The sequence below is a fragment of the Geotrypetes seraphini genome, chromosome 7 (assembly GCF_902459505.1).
Source record: "Geotrypetes seraphini chromosome 7, aGeoSer1.1, whole genome shotgun sequence".
NCBI classification, from domain to species: domain Eukaryota; kingdom Metazoa; phylum Chordata; class Amphibia; order Gymnophiona; family Dermophiidae; genus Geotrypetes; species Geotrypetes seraphini.
Window position 1 is genome coordinate 150,178,753 of NC_047090.1, and position 17,378 is coordinate 150,196,130.

The 17,378-nt window shown below is 41.2% G+C and overlaps 1 protein-coding gene across 7 annotated transcripts in view; it reads left to right on the forward strand.

Moving 5' to 3' along the window:
• SYNE2 (spectrin repeat containing nuclear envelope protein 2) overlaps positions 1-3,100 on the forward strand; it is a 654,322-nt gene extending 651,222 nt beyond the window's left edge. For all 7 annotated transcript variants that reach the window (XM_033952730.1, XM_033952735.1, XM_033952736.1 and 4 more), the window contains one exon: positions 329-3,100. In XM_033952730.1, coding sequence (XP_033808621.1) covers positions 329-554 — 226 coding nt within the window. In that variant the 3' untranslated portion in view covers positions 555-3,100. The remainder of the gene's footprint in view (positions 1-328) is intronic.
• Positions 3,101-17,378: the final 14,278 nt, after the last annotated feature.

The following is a 17,378-nucleotide window of genomic DNA, read 5'->3' on the forward strand; positions in this document are numbered from 1 at the left end:
GCTAAGCTTTTTAGGGCGCGCTAAACACTAACGCACGCATCTTATCCTATGGACATGTTAGCACACGTGTTGATTTAGCACGCATTAAATCTGCACTAAAACGCATAGTGCGCCTTTGTAAAAGAGGGCCTAAGAGTAGCTCAGTGTGGTGACGTACATTCTCTAGGGAGGCTGTAGTGCCTTTGACACTACTTTTAAGAGGGGCATTTAGCAAGAATGGGGAGCACAACTGGGTCCTGATCAGTGGCCTGGGGACGAAGTAGATGGCCTCTTCAAATCTTTCCAGCGATATATTTCTAATGTTTATGATGTGTTTTTTTAATTGCAGATCTCGGAACCCAACTGAAGCCATTCAAGAAGTTTCCAGACCCCGTTCCCTCTTTTTCCGAGTCCTCCGAGCAGCTCTTCCTCTCCAGCTACTCTTCCTTCTGCTTTTGCTTCTCGCCTGCATGGTCCCAGTCTCTGAAGAAGATTATAGTTGCACCCATGCAAACAACTTTGCCAGATCTTTTTATCCCATGCTCAGCTATACCAATGGTCCACCCCCCACATAGAGACTGTCCGGACCAAAAAGTCTATGTATGGATACTGCTGCTGTTAAGCTTTAAGTAAAATCCACTTATTTAAGAGAAGTGTTGTTTGCATAATGCTGCCAACAAGTGTCCGAAACACACAAGGCAACAGAATCGGCCCATTATCAAAGGATTGATGACGTTCCACCTCTAAAACAGTGTCATCCTTATGGCCTCCTCTCTTCATGAGAAGAAGATGTTTGTGGTTGTGCAATTTTCTAAATGACACATTTAAAATAACGCAAAAATGTATATTTTTGTGTGTGTGGACAATGAAATGCGTCTGGGTTTTTAGATTCGGTTGTAGTCAAATCTTTTTAACGTATTTCCAAAATTCTGCTGCTCACTTTAGCGCAGGTGTATTTTATAAAGGCTGACCCAGCGTGAAGCAGTATGTCAGGGAGTAATTGCAAACATATTTGCAGAAAGTATTTTAAAACACAGCTGATGGTCACTGAACTGAATATAAAGACGATAGTAAGGTAACGGTGAGTTGCGGTTACTTAGATTCCACATCTTATCACTGGTAATGGATCACAAATTCACCCGGCTCCAGAAGCAATAACTTTTGAATTTGTTCCGATTTATTTTCTTTAAAGAAAATTTGCATGGATGTGCTTATCGTGTTCATAATTGTTGTGGGATTCTAGATTTTTTTAAAAATGTATTTAGGAACGACAGAAGATAAATATATATTATACATGTGTGTGAGTGTGTGTATATGCAGATAAATAATGTAAATTGTGATTGTTTTATATCAAAGAGTTTTGACTGAATGTCTTTAATGCTGTACAGTATGCCAGAAGACATTTAATCTTACTTTTATAACATTCATTTTTTTAAAGACTTTTCCATGCAATGTTTAAACTGAAAATAGTTTTCTTGGTTTAAAAAAATTCCTGTATTATCTACAATTAACTGATCCATTTTCCACAAGTTGTAAAAATACAGCATTTGATTAAATTATCCATGATGAACGAAAGAATGGTTTAAGCCATAAAAATGTGACGCCAACTTTCCTTTCACCGTTTATGAACTCTTTCTCTCAGAAGACTGATATCTTGCTTTAGATAATGTCAAGTAATGCCCTGATATTTTAAAGTTTGGAATACGCATTAATGAACCATGTGAGCAGTTTCTGTGTGGAAGGTTCTAATTAATGATTTCAGATTTGTTTGCTGGGTAATGTAAAATACGCCAACAAAAATTATTTTCTTAAAGATTTTTATCATAACTTATTTTTTTAAAACAGTTGCCATTTGAAGCTTGTAATTATGAATGGTGGTCAAAAGCACCATTGAACGTATGCCTTTATGTTTGCACTCCAAAGATAACAGCAGAGAGGGCCCGATTTTCAAAGTTTCAAGTTTATTTACAATTTCTTATACCGCCTAATCAAAACTTCTAGGCAGGGTACAAAAATGTTAAAACCATCTATTGACTAAAATACACTTTAAAAAACACACAACAACATTAGGACAAATACTAGCTTTTTAGGACTAATAAACTAACAAAAAATTAATGAACAGAGACAAGCGGGAAAGGGGGCTGGAACTACAATATGTGGAGAAAAAGAGAACATGTAAGGGAGAAGAACAATAGAAAGGGGATCAGGTATTAAGATTCCTTCTAAATACTGGATAGTCCTTAAAAGGACAATTAGGAGTTAAATGCGTCGAGAAAGAGAAATGTCTTTAGTTTTGACTTAAAGTCGGAGAGTGTAAGTTTTTCACGTAAGTAGTTTGGAATACTGTTCCAAAGAGAAAGGGCGCTAACAGAACAGATTGAGGTCCTTAGTGTGTTTATATGTTTCAATGATGGGATTTGAGCTGTAGATCGCAAAGACCACACTTTAATGGCAGCCAATGCCAGTCTGTTCAAGAAATCATCTGTGTGAGTTTTTGCTTCAAGAAGCACCTATTGTATAATTTGCGATTTGGCATTGCTTTGTGGACACTGACTAACTTCAATCTGGACTCCTGGTTGCCATTAAAGACCAGGCCCCCTCTGCTGTTTTCTTTGGACTGCTTGGATTTTGCGCAGAGTGGACTTCTCTCCGTTGCTTTGCTTTATGTTTGCAATGTCAGTTCTACACATTTTTGCAGTCGTATCTGACAGAGTTTCAATGGACACTAACGTCCCTGTTTAAAATGCTTACCTCAGTTCTCTCCTGATCTGTACAGGGAGCATTATTTACTTTAAAGACAATCAGGCAATTTTAAAACAATGGAACCAATATTAGCTTGTCAAATTCTGGGATGTATGCCTTCCTCTATATCTAACTCCCAGGCCCCTTTTCTTTTAAACATGTTTATAACAAAACGTACATTTTTACTTTTATCTGTCTCTCTGCCTGTCCTGTCTGTGACACTAAAATCAGAGATGACTCCACTGGTAGGGTTAGGTCAGGGGTCTCCAAACTTTTCGCCACCTGGGCCACATTGGGTACTTCAGCACTTTTCAGCGGGCCATAGTAAAAAAAAAAAAAAAAAAGATAAATAACTTTAGATATATGAGTTTTATTGAAAGGAGAAAATTTTATAAACCAATTACAGAGTACAAGCAAATATGTGAATAAGTGAATTACAGATTGAGTATTACACTGCAGCAGTGCAAGTATTCTTATGGACAATTAACCGCAGTGACTAGTAACAAACTTCCAGATTTAATTTAAAGATTAGTCACAGCGCTAGAGCTACCTACAGTGCCGCAAATTGACACTGTTGATCGAGGCTGAACAAGTACGAAGAAATACTGTAAAATATACAATTACAATTCAGTATTAAATAAAGTTGTGAATAATATTAATATTAACATATCAATATATTTTGAACACAATTTTAATTAATGCATTTGAAATCTATCAATACTCCTTGGGGTGTTTTGTTTGGGGTTTTTTTTTGCAGATTCTCATTTGAAAATTAGTCCAATTGGGCACATTTCTGCACAATTCTTCCATGGGCCAGATCAAATTATCCGGCCCGCGGGCCATACTTTGGAGACCCCTGGGCTAGAGGAAGAGTACAAGAGGAGCTGGGACAGGAAAAGAGTCCCATGGAAGGCAAGGTGGGGCTGTTGGGGAGCTCATGCCTTGTCAGCTGAAGTAGAGCCAGCTTGGGAGAAATAGAGCCTTAAGATTAAAGGGAAACCAAGCCCCACTAACTAAAGACCAAAGGAGTCGGCAGTAAAGCACAGTCTTCCTTCTACCACAAGATGACGGGCCCAAGACCTTTACGTTCCTGCTGTGTGAGCTGCAATGCAGGAGGAAGAGAGAGAAAGAGCAGGGAGGGGATGAAGCGTAAAAGAGGGAGAGTATATACAGCAGGCTAGATAGAGGAAAATAAAGGGGGGGGGGGGATCTGAAAGAGTGTAGGGCACACACACAAGCCCCAGCCCCACTCCTACCCCCATTCCCACTCTCATGATCGCACACAGATCCCTGCACACCACCACAAACCCGTTGCAGCTCCAGTCACACACTCACACCCATTCCTACTAGTTTCCCTCCCACCTACCAAAAACACAGGAGAAACTTCATGTACACAGTAGATCATGGCGTTGTAAAACGTATTCAGTGACGTTACCCTGAATATCCTGCTTGATTTATTACAGCTTGACCTTCATTTTAAAAGCATTTCCCATGTATAAATTAACTACATGGGCAGATTGCAGTTGTAGAAGCCGCTCTTGACAAATGGAGGTCCACACCACATACAGGCTGTACACATACGTTCCCCATTTTACAAGGGGAATGCGCATAGAGTCCATAAATCTTCACATTAGGGTCCGTTTACTAAGGCGCACTAACCGACTTGGAGCGTACTAACAATTAGCGCATGCTAAATGCTAACACGCCCATTATATTCTATGGACGCGTTAGCATTTAGCGTGCGCTAATTAGCACACGCTAAATCAATTAGTGCAGTGATTCCCAACCCTGTCCTGGAGGAACACCAGGCCAATCGGGTTTTCAGGCTAGCCCTAATGAATATGCATGAGAGAGATTTGCATATGATGGAAGTGATAGGCATGCAAATTTGCTTCATGCATATTCATTAGGGCTAGCCTGAAAACCCAATTGGCCTGGTGTTCCTCCAGGACAGGATTGGGAACCACTGAATTAGTGCGCGCTAAATCGGTTAGCGCGCCTTAGTAAAAGGACCCCATTGGCTGTTACATTTATCCTGAAGCACACATAAGTGCCAGCTTGCATGGGTAGGTACAAAGGCCACCGGAATCCCCTTCTCTGAACCTCCTTCCCTCACCCTGATTATGTTAGGAAGTTTCAGGTTTATGAGGTACTTGACATATTGCCCATCGAGGGATGTGTGAGTGCTTTACAAAATTGCATGCTAAAAAAAGAGGGATTTCAAAATCCTAATAGGAACATCCGCCCTTCCCCTGAACCCATCCGCTTGCATAAGGAATATCTCCGAGTTCACCCAGTAGCATCAAGATCCTCTCTCTACCTCTAAATCCACCCAATGACCTTAGAAACATCCCCCACACTCCTCCCAATGCTGAACTCCAACCCTGACCCTCCACTGGGTTTTGCCAGAGGACTCCCTGGTGTCTAGTGAGAGCATGAGCAATCCCCTGTCGCTTCTGCCCCTCCTGGTGCTGGTCAACCCCTACTGATAGTCTCACGCTACTACCGCTAGGAGTCAGTTTGCTAAATAAGGTCAAATGATTGACACCCCAGTCATCGTCCCCCACTAAATATAAGAGAGACTCCCAGTAAACATGGAGAAAGGGTTGGGGTGGGGATCCTCGGAAGCTTCTTTTGTCATTGCAGTTCTGGGGGACTGGATTTAGGGGAGGGGAAACTGTTTATATGCTAATGTGAGGATTGGAAAAGGCGAGAACATGCTATTGTGTGGATCTGGAAGGGCTTGATATAGAAAGCATCAATTTTAAAAGGCTGCATATGTGGAAATTTGGGGAGAGGATGCTTTTTTAATTTGCTGCTCTCTCTAGATGTTCCGGCAGATACACAAGCACTTCTGCACATCCTTATAGTATATATAAGATTCTGTATTTGGCAGAGCCTTTGGTAAAATACCAGGTGAATTGTGGACATCACAAATTGGGCATTTTACTTCGTGGAAAGTATGTATTTTAATAGGTCATAAATATTTACCTGGCTCTGTCTTTGTGAGAGTCTAGAAATGGGATTGAGGTATCAAACTTTATGGCTTTTTTTTTTAACTAGAAATAAAATTTTACTGACTGCATGTTTTTTACCTGCTGACTGGATTATTTAAAAGAACATAAGAATTGCCGCTGCTGGGTCAGACCAGTGGTCCATCATGCCCAGCAGTCTGCTCCCGCGGAGGGAAGGTATCAACATAGACTACCATTAAGATTTTTTCACATGTCATGCTATTTTAACACAGGGTCCTATTTTGTGCATGACGTGGCGAAATAACCCACCTTAACAGTATTCCATGGTAATAACTCCCCCCCCCCCCGTAAATAAATAAAACTTGCAGTGCTTGTGTCTTGTATCACACACACTTTCGGTATTGTGTATGCTTATTAATTTAATTTTCTATACCACTCTTTCAAGGGAGCTCAGAATGGTTTGCATGAATTTATTCAGGTACTCAAGCATTTTCCCCTGTCTGTTCTGGCAGGATCACAATCTATCTAATGTACTTGGGGCAATGGCATTAAGTGACTTGCCTAGGGTCACAAGGAATATGAGTTTGAACCCACAACCTCAAGGTACTGAGGCTGTAGCTTTAACCAGTGCACCACACTCTGTAGACAGAGCAAGACTTCAGCTCTATTTGTGGATGATACATGTGCTAAGTCTGTATTGTCTGATCAGAATCTAAACGCCAGTGTTTATACAGCTCTACTTGTAACTGGTAGTTACAGAGGAAAATAGAAACATGATGGCCCATCCAGTCTGCCCAGACACAGCATCCACTATCTCTTCTCCCTATGAGATCCCACAGGCCTGTCCCACGCTTTTTTTTAATTCAGACAGTTTATATTTCTACCACCTCTACAGGGAGGCTATTCCAAGCATCTACGACCTTTTCTGTAAAATAAAGTACTTGCTTAGATTACTCCTGAGCCTATCACAGATTGTAGTAACAATGGAAGTACTCTTTCTTTGTCTTCATTGATTGTTCTATGTCTTCAGCTATCAAGACTCTTTATTGGCAAGGTGACCATGTCTATATTTATCATTATCATCCATGCTGAAACATACAGACACTCTGTTAAGAGTTCTGTCCAGAGCAAAGTCTAATACACCTCTGGATTTGATCAAAATAATTGTTGGAGTAGTCTACCGACTGAATATCCTTGCTTCAAACCTAATGCCCCCAGCCACGAATGTGTGCTCATTCCACCCTCCCTCCCTCACACCATTTGATGTATATACCCAATGTTTTTCCTTTATGATGTAAATGTCCTCTTCCCCTCTCAGCAGTATTACTGTATAGGCACAATTAACCATATACCTCTAAAACGTTATGAGTGTACCGTTTCTTCCCTACAATATAAAATGTACCACTATCATTGTACCCCCAAATACTGTTCATGTACTACTGTGACCCATTCCGAGCTCCTGGGTAGGACAGGATATAGAACTGAAATAAAATAAATATACTGACTAGAACTGCAAAGTAGGAGCAAGGAATGCCTGAGCTCAGGTTCTGCTGGTATTCCTTGTGACCTTAGGAAAGTCACTTCAGCACTGTCAGGTCTTCATTGTCCTTCATGAAAACCAAAACACACAGTCTGTAGAGTGGGAAATGCTTGCCCTGAACTTCTAATGTTACTGAAAACTCAGTGATTTTTTTTAAAACCCACATTAAGAGGGGAAGGGGGAATTCATCAAGTGGTGTGAACCGATTTAGTGCATGCTAACTGATTTAACTCTTGCTAAAGCTAAAATGCCCATAGAAATATAAAGTAAGTCTTGGCATTTAGCGTGCTAAATCTGTTAGTGCCCCTTGGTGATTTCCCACCTAACTGTAACAATGTTCACCACACTTCAGTAAAGGACTCCTTAAAAGCTGAAATTAAACACCAATAAACATTGATGTTAGGGTCACTGCCTTTCTAATGCTAGAGTATGGATAATAACACAAATATTTGGCTCTGCAATGTCCTATAGACTAATGTCAAACCATTAAAAAAAAAAAAGTCACCATGAGTTTTCTGTAGTGGCAGTCTGTTGTTTATTTCACAGCTCCAGATACTAGTCAAGTAAGTTACACATCACTGGAAAAATACTTAGATACGATAGTACCACAGAAAATGATTTTAAACCTGAATGAATTTGAATAAATGAAAATGTTAAATTTTATTTAAAATCTTCCAATAAAAAATATTTATGTATTGTACACAACTTTTGCTGGAATGTTCACAGAAAATTATATTTCATATGTGGAACAAATTCTATACTATAACCACATAAATTGAACACTTTTCTTTCTTAGGAGATGGTCCATGCGTTTTGGACAGGTCTGTGTGAGCTGATAAACCTATGCAAAACAAAACTATAACCCAATAAAATAAATTTTACCACTGGGGATTAGCAATATTTCTCTGGGATTAAGCGGGAATCTCATAATTAAGTTAGTTTTGTTGTGGTAGTTGATGATCAATTCCGTAATTGTCCAATAGAAACGAAACAATTGGTCAGTCATTTTTGTCACATCTAGTAAAGATTGCATGGAAGGAGTATTTCGCTGTGATAGTTCTATTAATCTACATGAATTATGATAGACTAATGCGGTGGAGCCGTAGTCTGAGATCTAAGGCCGATAGAGTTCAAATCCCACTTGTTTCATTGAATTGAAACTCCTTGCGACTTCGGGCAAACCACTTTAGCCTCAAATGCAGGAGCCCTTTTACTAAGCTGTATTAAGAACATTAAAAAGGATTTTTTTCCCCTCCCTACTCATTTTATTTCTGGCCATGCGTCAGAACATAAGAATTGAACATAAGGATTGCCATATGGGGACATCACCGTGTTGAATCCACGCGCATGCCGTCCCGATGTCACTGCTAGGTGGAAGCTTTTCAAAACCCAAAGTGCCGGGTTTTAAAAAGCCGTCCTCGAAAAGGAGGACATGTTCAGGGAAATCCAGACGTCTGGTAACCCTTCTCATATATTAGCACTGCCCATTCATAAAAAAGGGATTGGGACTTGTATACCACTTTTTTGTGGTTACACATTCAAAGTGGTTTACATATATACAGGTACCTGGGGCAATGGAGGATTAAGTGACTTGTCCAGGGTTACAGGGAGCTGCACTGGGATTTTAGAGAATGACACGGTAACAAAATTCATCACCGTTCCCGTCCCCGCGGATAACCGCGGGAAATAATCCCATGTCATTTTTTAGTGTCTATTTCAGCCTCAGTCCTTCTACACCAGCATTCTTCAAAGCAAAGCGTGAGGGTCAGTGGTTGTGGCCATTCATACTCTGATTCTTCTCTCTCCTTAAAGAATGACATGAAGATGGTTTACCACAATTATCCACGGGAACGGTGACGGTGATGAATTTTGTCACCGTGTCATTCTCTAGTGATCCCACAACCTCTAGGTGCAGAGGCAGCAGCTCTACTATTAGGCCACTCTTCACCCTCCTTAAACTACATTCGATAATATCCCTTTTAGTGCATTTTGTTTGAACTGCTACCAGTTAACTTGCCATTTAGAAAGCAAGCAAATATTTTCTCATGTGGAAAAGAACAGGCCAAGATGTTTTGTTGGCATTCCTTCTCTTGCCATATCTCTATCACCTTTGCTATAATCCACATTTAAAAACTGTACTAATGTATTCCAATAGACAAACTAAACAATGCAAGGACATGCATTTGATCTGCAAGAATCTGAGGGGACGGTAGTTTAGGGGGTGAAGAGCTTATGTGCACGACAGAAGAGCGGGACTTGTGTGTGATGGTGTGTGATGATCTTAAGGTGGCCAAACAGGTTGAAAAGTTGATGGCGATAGCTAGAAGAATGCTAGGGTGCATAGGGAGAGGTATGGCCAATAGAAAAAAGGAGGTATTGATACCCCTATATAAAAGACTGGTGAGACCTCATTTAGAATATTGTGTACAGTTCTGGAGACCGTACCTTCAAAAAGATATTAAAAGGATACAGTTGGTCCAGAGGAAGGCTACTAAAATGGTGTGTGGTCTTCGTTATAAGGCGTATGGGGATAGACTTAAAAATCTCAATATGTACACTTTGGAGGAAAGGCGGGAGAGGGGAGATATGATAGAGACATTTAAATACCTGCGTGATGTAAATGCACACAAGTCAAGTCTCTTTCATTTGAAAGGAAGCTCTGGAATGAGAGGGCAAAGGATGAAGTTAGGAGATAGGCGCAGAAGTTAGCTAAGGAAATACTTTCTTATACAAAGGGTGGTAAATGTGTGGAACAGTCCCTCGGAAGAGGTGGTGGAGACGGAGACTGTCTAAATTCAAGAGAACTTGGGATACGCACGTGGGATTTCTTAGAGAGAGCAAGAACGGATAGCGTAGCTGGTTTTAAGAAAGGTGTGGACATGTTCCTGAAGGAAAAGTCCATAGTCATGGGGAAGCCACTGCTTGCCCTCTATCGGTAGCATGGAATATTGCTACTCCTTGGATTTTGGCCAGGTACTAGTGACCTGGATTGGCCACCATGAGAACGGGCTACTGGGCTTGATGGACCATTGGTCTGACCCAATAAGGCTTTTCTTATGTTCTTATGCAGAGATGATGGTTACTGTGGATAGACAGACTGGATGGGCTATTTGGCCTTTATCTGCCATCATGTTTCCATGATGTCCTGTAGGTCCCTTCTGCCACCCACAAGCAGTATATATTTCTGATGCTGGCAGAGCCATTGTACATTATCAATTGGATTACATTTAGGTGTTTATACTGCGAGGGAAATTTTCCATGCTGGCTGTCAGTTTATTAATTAAATGATGCTTGCAGCTTTCAAATAAATAGGTACATGCAGTATTGCTGAATACATGTATTCACTAATGGCCATATCCAGAGAGCCGCAATAATCAGATGATATTCCGATAACCTATACATTTATTTTAGACATGTAATTCAGGTTTTAACTGATAAGCTATGTATTTACTTTAGGCCTGCTGAAATATGTTAGCCAGATGACATGATATCACCACTCTGGATAATTTTTCATTCTGCCCCTCGCTGCACCCACAGCCCATTTATACAGATATATGTGGTCACCCACTCCCACACTCAGCCCCATCTCATTCTTATAAATTCTGAAATTCAGTGGATAGGGAAACTATATGAATATTGGTCACTGGTATCATATAAATCCTTTTGATAACTGATCCATATAAATATAGATGTTTGCTTTCCAGCTCCTTAAGGACTGAGGATTATGAAAAACGTGTATTCATTAGTGTTTTGTTGGTTCATATATTATTGCCACCTGCCGGGAACCTTTTTCTGGTTGAATCACATACAGACGTTGGTACAGCCATGGAGCCATCAACACAGGAACATAATTCTATAAAGCTGCATGCACAATGGTACACTTAGTATGCAAAGTTGAGTGCAAGTTCCCAAAGAGGGTCTGTTGCATATGTAACTAAATATAATAATTAGCTGCTAGTTGGCATTAATGATCAAGGTTGCAATACCAAATACCACCATTAAACTAACTGTAGGTGAGAAAAAAATACAATCATGTAAACATCTGACTCAGACCCTTGCATAACAGAATTCTGCCCTAAGGGATACAAAATAGAGCTTATCTGCAGAGAAAAAAAGCGAGTGGGAGGATTGGCAATTCTAGCCAAAAACAATCTATATATATAAAACTAGTCGTTAAGCCCGTTACATTAACGGGTGCTAGAATTTATGTCTGTCTGTATTTTTCTTTCTGTCTCTTTCCTCCCTCCATTTCCCTGTGTAGCGCTGTCTCTGCTTTCTTCCTCAGTCTGCACTCTCAAGCTGTAACATTACTGCTTAGCTTTTTCTCCCTGCAAGCATCTCTGCTCTCTTTCTCATCCCCAGTCTCTTTGCTATTTTTCTCTTCTTGCAGGGGTCTCTGCTCTCCTTTCTCTATATGTTCCTGATTCCTGCAAACTTCTGTTTTCTCTGTATGCTCTTGATCCTGTGTTTCCCTGTAGGTGTCTTTTCCCTTTTTTTTTTTTTTATTCCTTCTTCATGTATGGTTGATTTATTAAAAGTTTTTTTATTTTTCCTATTTGTTGCATGCCTGTCTCCTTGGCCGCTGTATGTTTCTAATTTTTTGCTTTGTGTGTTTGTTTGTGTTTTTTTGCTGATTGTCTACTTGGTCGCTGTCAGTCTGTCTGTCTCCTTGGCTGCTGTATGTCTGTTTATCATTTTTTTCCTGTGTCTCTCTCTCTCTCCTTGTCCTCTGTGTTTTGTTATTTTTTCAATCTGTGTCTTTAGCCCCCTGTCCTTCTGTGACTGTCTGTGTGTCTCTCTCTACTTGTGCATTGTTGTTTGTTTGTTTTTTTCAATCTCTCTTTAGCTCCTGATCCCCTCTCACTGACCCTTGCGCGACTGCATGTAATTCCGGTTAGGTTTCCATGGCAACCCTGCTCACGGGTCTGTGAGTGTAGGGCCGTTTTGTCGGGTCTGGCGGCGCCGGGTTGGGAAGAGTCCTGGCTCCTTTTTTGGTTTGGGCCCGTGCAGAGGGGCTCAACAGCGCACAACCACCTTTCCTTCCCTCCCTCCATCAGGTGCAGTGCAGCTCCACCAATGTTAAAAGCAGCCGCGTCGAAATCGGAGCCCTGCCACTGCCGTAGCACTTTCCCCTCTGCCTTGGTCCTGCCCCTTCTCTGACATATGGGACCACGGCAGAGGGAACGTGTTACGGTGGCGGCAGGGCTCCAATTTCAAAGCAGCTGCTTTTTAACATAGGCGGAGCTGAACTGTACCTGATGGAGGAAGGGAAGGAACGGTGGGGCAAATTTGGTCAACGGCAGGAATTGTTTGGCGGACCAAACACTGTGAAACCGTGAGGAAGGCCGCCGCAGCCTCGCAGCTAGGTAGGGGGACAACAATGGCGCTTATGCTCAAGCCCCCGCCGCAGCTCCTCTCTCGATCCTGGTGCGGTTCGAGAGAGGATTCGTGGTGGCGGCTTGAGCATAAGCGCAATTGTTGTCCAAGTTGCCGAGTTTGGTGATGTAAACCCGCGCATGCGCACTAAAAAAAACGCGACGGATCAGGGAACACGTTTTTTTTAGTGCGCATGCGCGTCCTACCATTTTATTATATTAGATAGGAGGTATGTATGTGTGTATGTATGTATGTGCCGCGATCACGCAAAAACGGCTTGACCGATTTGAACGAAACTTGGTATGCAGATCCCTCACTACCTGGGGTGATATGTTCTGGGGGTCTCGCGGCCCACCTGCACACGTGGGCGGAGCTACAAACAGAAATTCACATTTCACCCATTCATGTCAATGGAAAAAATGTAAAAAGCTGCCATTCTCACAGTAATTCAAAAACGGCTTGACCGATTTGAACGAAACTTGGTATGCAGATCCCTCACTACCTGGGGTGATATGTTCTAGGGGTCTCGCGGCCCACCTGCACACGTGGGCGGAGCTACAAACAGAAAATCTTATTTCACCCATTCATGTCAATGGAAAAAATGTAAAAACCTGCCATTCTCACTGTAATTCAAAACCGGCTTGACCAATTTGAACAAAACTTGGTATGCAGATCCCTCACTACCTGGGGTGATATGTTCTGGGGGGTCTCGCAGCCCACCTGCACACGTGGGCGGAGCTACAAACAGAAAATCAGATTTCACCCATTCATGTCAATGGAAAAAATGTAAAAAGCTGCCATTCTCACAGTAATTTCAACTATAAAACACTTTCTATGACACTATAACCACTAGGGACATCGTTTCTATTCTACCACGGACACCATACATATAGAGTTTGTATGTTCTAACTGTGTTTGTAACTGTTTCCTTCATGCACCCCAGTTCATAATGTTATTACATTACATGAGTACTCACATATCCTGAACTAGGAACACAGGTTCCATTCTGAACCGGGAACAAACTGCATGGAGTTTCTTTTCAACCTGAATTTCCACATATTGAGTTGTTTAAATCAATACTGAAACTTTTGGATGCCACTTATTCCAACAGATCTTCCTTTTCAGTTTAAGAGATTGCAAATTCCAGTGAGACTTGCATTCTCTATCACAATCAACAAATCACAGGGACATAGTACATACTGTGGAGTGGATTTAAGATCCCCCTGTTTTTCCCATGGACAACTCTATGTTGCTTGATCAAGGGTGGGTTCACCCAAGATTTTATATGTTCTTGCTCCTGGAGGTGAAACTAAAATTGTTGTTTATAATCAAGTTTTGTGTTAGTTGTATTGTATTCATTTTGTCAAATATTTCACATTATAATTTGATTATTGTACTTTTTATAAAGCTGTAAAAAAATTATTTCTTTCACCACTATAAAGTATCTTTATTTCAATCCATTTACTGTGTTATTGCTATAATTAAATACCCGTGCAACGCCGGGGCATCAGCTTGTCTCAACATAAAAGTCCTAGACAAACACACGACACCCGATCTAGATCTACTAGCCTGCCAACTATCTGGCGATACACTCAAAGACACCATAACCTGTATTCTCTGCTATATAGCACCAGGAAAATGGAGCACTACAAAACCCACGCTTGAAGACTTCATCTTCCAGAATTCACTAACATCAACTTATAACCTACTACTAGGAGACATTAATCTCCACCTCGAAGACCATACCTCCAATCAAACAGAAAGTTTACTCGCCTACCTCAAAACGCTATCCTACCAAATACTCAACCCCCAACCCACTCACGAAAAAGGCCATCAACTAGATATTGCTGCATTCATGACCCAACAACCTCATATACCAGAAATCCACATCTCAAACGGATCCTGGATCACCTCCCTCTGGTCAGATCATTATAAATACACCTTCAACATCAACTGGCCTCAATGTAATTATAAACACAAACCCCACAAATCCCCCATCAAAACACATCCAAAAATCGAACCAACCACTTTCTGGGACAAAGCAGATCCAGCAATCGACTCCATAGACCCCAAAGAATTCATACCACAATGGCAAACATTAAGCGAAACAATTCTAAATGAGCTAGCTCCAATAAAATCAAAACACAAAATCTGCAGACAATCAGACAAATGGTTCGACGCTCAAAAGGCACTGCAGACAAATGGAAAGAAACTGGAAAAAAAAGAACCAAGAACAATCCAAAATAGCATGGAGAAGTCTAATCAAACAATACAAGACCAAACTCAAAGAAAAAAGAAAAGATTACTACTCCAAGCTGGTAGGCATGGAATCCATAGACTCAAAAAAACTTTTCAATCTAGTTAAAAACCTCACCAACACCAAACCTTACCTAGCAGCACAAGGAAAGCATCCTCCAACAGCCACTCAACTCGCAGACCACTTAAAAAACAAGATTACAACAATCAGGACTATCTTCAATAACACACACACCCTCCTCGACGAGATAACAACAAATCCCCCAATAGGAGAAGCCATTGCTGCAGACAGGACCTGAACCGAATTCCCTGCGGTAAACTGGACAGACATGAATCGACTCTACAAAAAATATAGTCATGCTTCATGCGACCTGAACTATTGTCCCGCGTATCTAATAACCAACGCCACCCCCAAATTTAGGGCCAGCCTCATGCAATGGATCCAAATTACACTCACAGAAGGTCAATTCCTGCAGCACCTAGGAGAAATCATAATCACTCCAATTGTGAAGGACCACAAAGGCCTTATAGATAACCCCGCTAACTATAGACCCATCGCCTCAATACCAATATACGTCAAACTTATAGAAGGACTAGTTGCACAATTCCTCACAAATTACCTGGAAGACCACAATCTTCTCTACCCTTCTCAATCGGGATTCAGATCCAACCACAGCACGGAGACTTTACTAGTAACCCTATTAGACACAGCCCGACAGCACCTCAGCAAAGGCAGAAGGATGTTGATAATTCAACTCGATCTATCTGCAGCATTCGATCTGGTCGACCACACCATCCTACTGCAGACACTAGAAGCCATAGGGATCTCAGGCAGGGTATACAATTGGTTCGAAGGATTCCTTAAATACAGATCTTATAGAGTAAAGTCAAACAATCTTAAATCAGAACCATAGTCCAACCCCTGTGGAGTTCCTCAAGGATCACCTCTCTCACCTACTCTCTTCAACCTCTTCTTATCCTCCTTTGGATCTACCCTAGACAATCTGAATGTAACTTCATTCAGCTACGCTGACTACATCACCATACTCCTACCCTTTGATGCTCCTGACCCAACTTCTACAGAAAAATTGGAAAAAACCCTTCAAGCAGTGGAAAAATGGATGGCAGATCACAAATTGAAGCTGAACACTGACAAAACAAAATTTCTACTGCTTGAAAAGGATAAGAATCCCTCCATCACAGAACTAGAAATAAACGCCTCCAAATACCCTATACAACCTACCCTAAAACTCCTAGGAGTAACAATAGATAGATGCTGCACAATGCAGGTCCAAATCAACAAGACCACCCAGAAAGCATTTCTAACCATGCGCAATTTAAGAAAAATCTGAAAATTCTTCGACAAAGAGCAATATAGGCTAGTAGTCCAATCCCTAGTACTAGGTCTATTGGACTACTGCAACATACTCTATCTGCCTTGCCCTGCAACAATGATAAAACAACTACAGACAATCCAAAACACTGCAATCAGATTAATCTACTCACTGAGAAAATTTGACCACGTCACCACGGCCTACCTGGACTCACACTGGTTGCCAATGCAAGCACGAATTCAATTCAAACTATACTGTCTATTATTCAAAGCAATAAATGGCACAGCCCCCAATTACCTAAACAACTGCCTGTACCAAAACGCCACCACTAGGCAAAGAAGAACTAAGACCTCTTTTACCTACCCCCCACTCAAAGGCACCCAGCGCAAGAAGATATTTGACAGTCTGCTGGCGACGCATGCAGCGAAACTGGACCACACTATCTCCAACCTGCTGATAACAACAAACGACTACAAATATTTTCACAAAGAAATCAAAACCCACCCATTCAAAAAATTTATACAGATGGCTTAACCCCAACCGGACCCCCCTCAACGCAACTCCCCCTCCTCCCCCTTCACCAGTTCCCTTCTCTTTAGCCTCAAGCATGTCAACTGCTTCCCTAACGGTATATATACTGGATCTGCACTATTTCCTATTTGTACAGCATCTTGTAGCTCTTGAAATATACAGCTCCATTATTCTTGTAACTTCTCCTGGAAATGACCAGAATTCTCTCTGTAATTATCCTGGAAATGTCCAGTTGTCTCTTTTGTAATCCGTCCAGAACTGCAAGGTTGAGGCGGAATAGAAATCAGTAATGTAATGTAATCCCTCTCCTGAAAGCAGCCCATTTGCTGCCTGCAACTCATCGCATTTTTTTACAAAACCTTACTCTTAACCTTTAGAGTTCTCCATACCAGTGGTCCACTCAATCTTTCGCACTTCATAGTCCTCTACTATCCACCACATTTTTTCCGATCATCCCAGCAGAATTGTTTAGTAGTTCCCTCATTTAGGAAAATTGTCCATCATCATACGTGACATTCCATATTTTCAGTCCAAGGCCCAGAACATTGGAACATGATGCCACAACACTTCAGATTACAAACTTCTCAACAATAGTTTAAAACAGATCTCAAGCTATTTCTTTCTCATAGCCTGAAATCCTGTATT